Source organism: Bidens hawaiensis, unplaced genomic scaffold, assembly GCF_021521415.1.
Source record: "Bidens hawaiensis isolate Kalapana, Puna unplaced genomic scaffold, B.hawaiensis_p1.1 tig00021177_1, whole genome shotgun sequence".
NCBI classification, from domain to species: Eukaryota; Viridiplantae; Streptophyta; class Magnoliopsida; order Asterales; family Asteraceae; genus Bidens; species Bidens hawaiensis.
The window spans coordinates 335,921-337,640 of record NW_027493272.1 but is presented as its reverse complement, the minus strand read 5'-3'; the positions used below and the strand labels follow the sequence as shown (position 1 = coordinate 337,640).

Sequence of the window (1,720 nt, the reverse complement as noted above, 5' to 3'; positions counted from 1 at the left end):
CAAAGTATTTTGCTTTTCTTTTTCTTTTTTCCCTCACTTTTATAACATGAGCTGAAAACTTATAATTCACTTTTCGTGTTCATTTTGACCTGTTACCCCCTTGGTCAACTTATTGACTTATTGTCTAAGAAGTGAATTTAGTATGCAATTTCTTTGACAAATAATTTAATTTTATATAAATGAAATCAGATTAGTTTATAGTTTTTATAAACGATACTGTAAACTTGAAGTTATCACTCTATTTATTTTGTCATGTGGTCATGTAACTCTTGTTGTCTCTGTTTTGCTGGCTAGATATAAAACGAGTAATGTTAAACATATATACCGTATTATCGATTGTTAGTAGATATATGTAGGCTGTCAAGGTTTCAAATGAGGCTGTAGTTACACGAGGAGGACTCGTGGTGACGGTCAAGAAGTAAATAAATAAAAAGTACAATTATACACCCCATAATAGTAATACAAACTATACATGGCAGCTCTTAAAACATATACATGATACAAACATAAATAGCAACACAAGTATTGAAAAGCAAAATAGTAACTACAACATATACATGACTCGTAAGAACTTAGGTCCTTCTAATCTTGGGAACTCTCACTGCAACTGTCACACATACCTTGTCCATGGTTACCTCTGCAATCATAAAAAGCTTGTACCTCCATTGCTTCTTGAACAACAAAACTCCAATAATACCCCAAAAACCTGTTGCAAATCCACACACCATGTCCAAATAAAACCATACCTTCTTTGGCTTATTAGATTCTTTGTATTTGTTCTTGCTTGTAGTTGGTGGATTTTCATCATTAGAGCAATTGCTTGGCAGAGGGGCACCACAGAGATCCCTGTTACCAGCATATATTGACAGGTCGGTAAGCGTTTGCAATTGATTTCCTGTTGGAATTCGTCCGGACAAGTTGTTCTGTGACAAATTCAAACTGATCAAAAAGTTTAAAGCCCCTATGCTTGAAGGGATCATCCCAGTAAATTGGTTGTCTGATAAATCGAGAGAATTTAGCGCCTTCATGTTTTCAATGCTATCTGGAATACTCCCACTGAGGTGATTATGAGACAAATTGAGACCCACCAGCAAATAAAGTGAAGTTACCTCTCGGGGGATATCTCCGGTAAGTTTATTACTTGAAAGGTCAATGTTAAAAACAAGATCCAAAGTTTTTGTATACTGAAGCTAAGTTCTTTTCAATACTTGAATCACCTCCATGCTGTCATATAAACTTGTAAATCTAGAATCTTCTTTTCCTGCCTCAATCATCCCACTCAATTTTCCAAAACAACGAGGGATGGATCCTGTTAAGTTGTTGTGCGCAACATCCAAAATATGAAGATTGGAACATGTGCACAAAGCTTGAGGAATTCCTCCGGTGAAATTGTTTTTACGCAGGCCGAGAACCTTTAAGTTTGAAAGTTCTTTTCCTATCCATTTTGGTATGTTTCCGGACAATTTATTATTGCCCAAATCCAAAACAGTTAACAAACTCGAATTTCCAAAATCGCGTGGAAACTCACCGTTGAAGTTATTGTCATTCAGTTTTAACCATGCCAAAGAAATACTTCCCAAAGATCTCGGAAGGACTCCAGACAACCCATTTGAACTAAGTATCAACACCTTCATTTCTTGTAGATTCTTTACACAATCTGGAATATTTCCAGATAACCCATTCATGGAAACATCCAAGAAATTCCAAGTATGTTCTTCTG

At 35.8% G+C, this 1,720-nt stretch overlaps 1 protein-coding gene across 1 annotated transcript; it reads right to left on the bottom strand.

The window, feature by feature from the left end:
* Positions 1–572: 572 nt before the first annotated feature.
* LOC143562836 (receptor-like protein EIX2) lies at positions 573–1,028 on the bottom strand. Its single transcript, XM_077050530.1, has one exon. It carries the CDS (start codon positions 1,026–1,028, stop codon positions 573–575), a length of 456 nt encoding a protein of 151 aa, XP_076906645.1.
* Positions 1,029–1,720: the final 692 nt, after the last annotated feature.

Coding starts and splice junctions, on each gene's coding strand:
- LOC143562836 (XM_077050530.1), bottom strand. CDS start 1,028: ATGAAGGCGCTAAATTCTCTCGATTTATCAGACAACCAATTTACTGGG.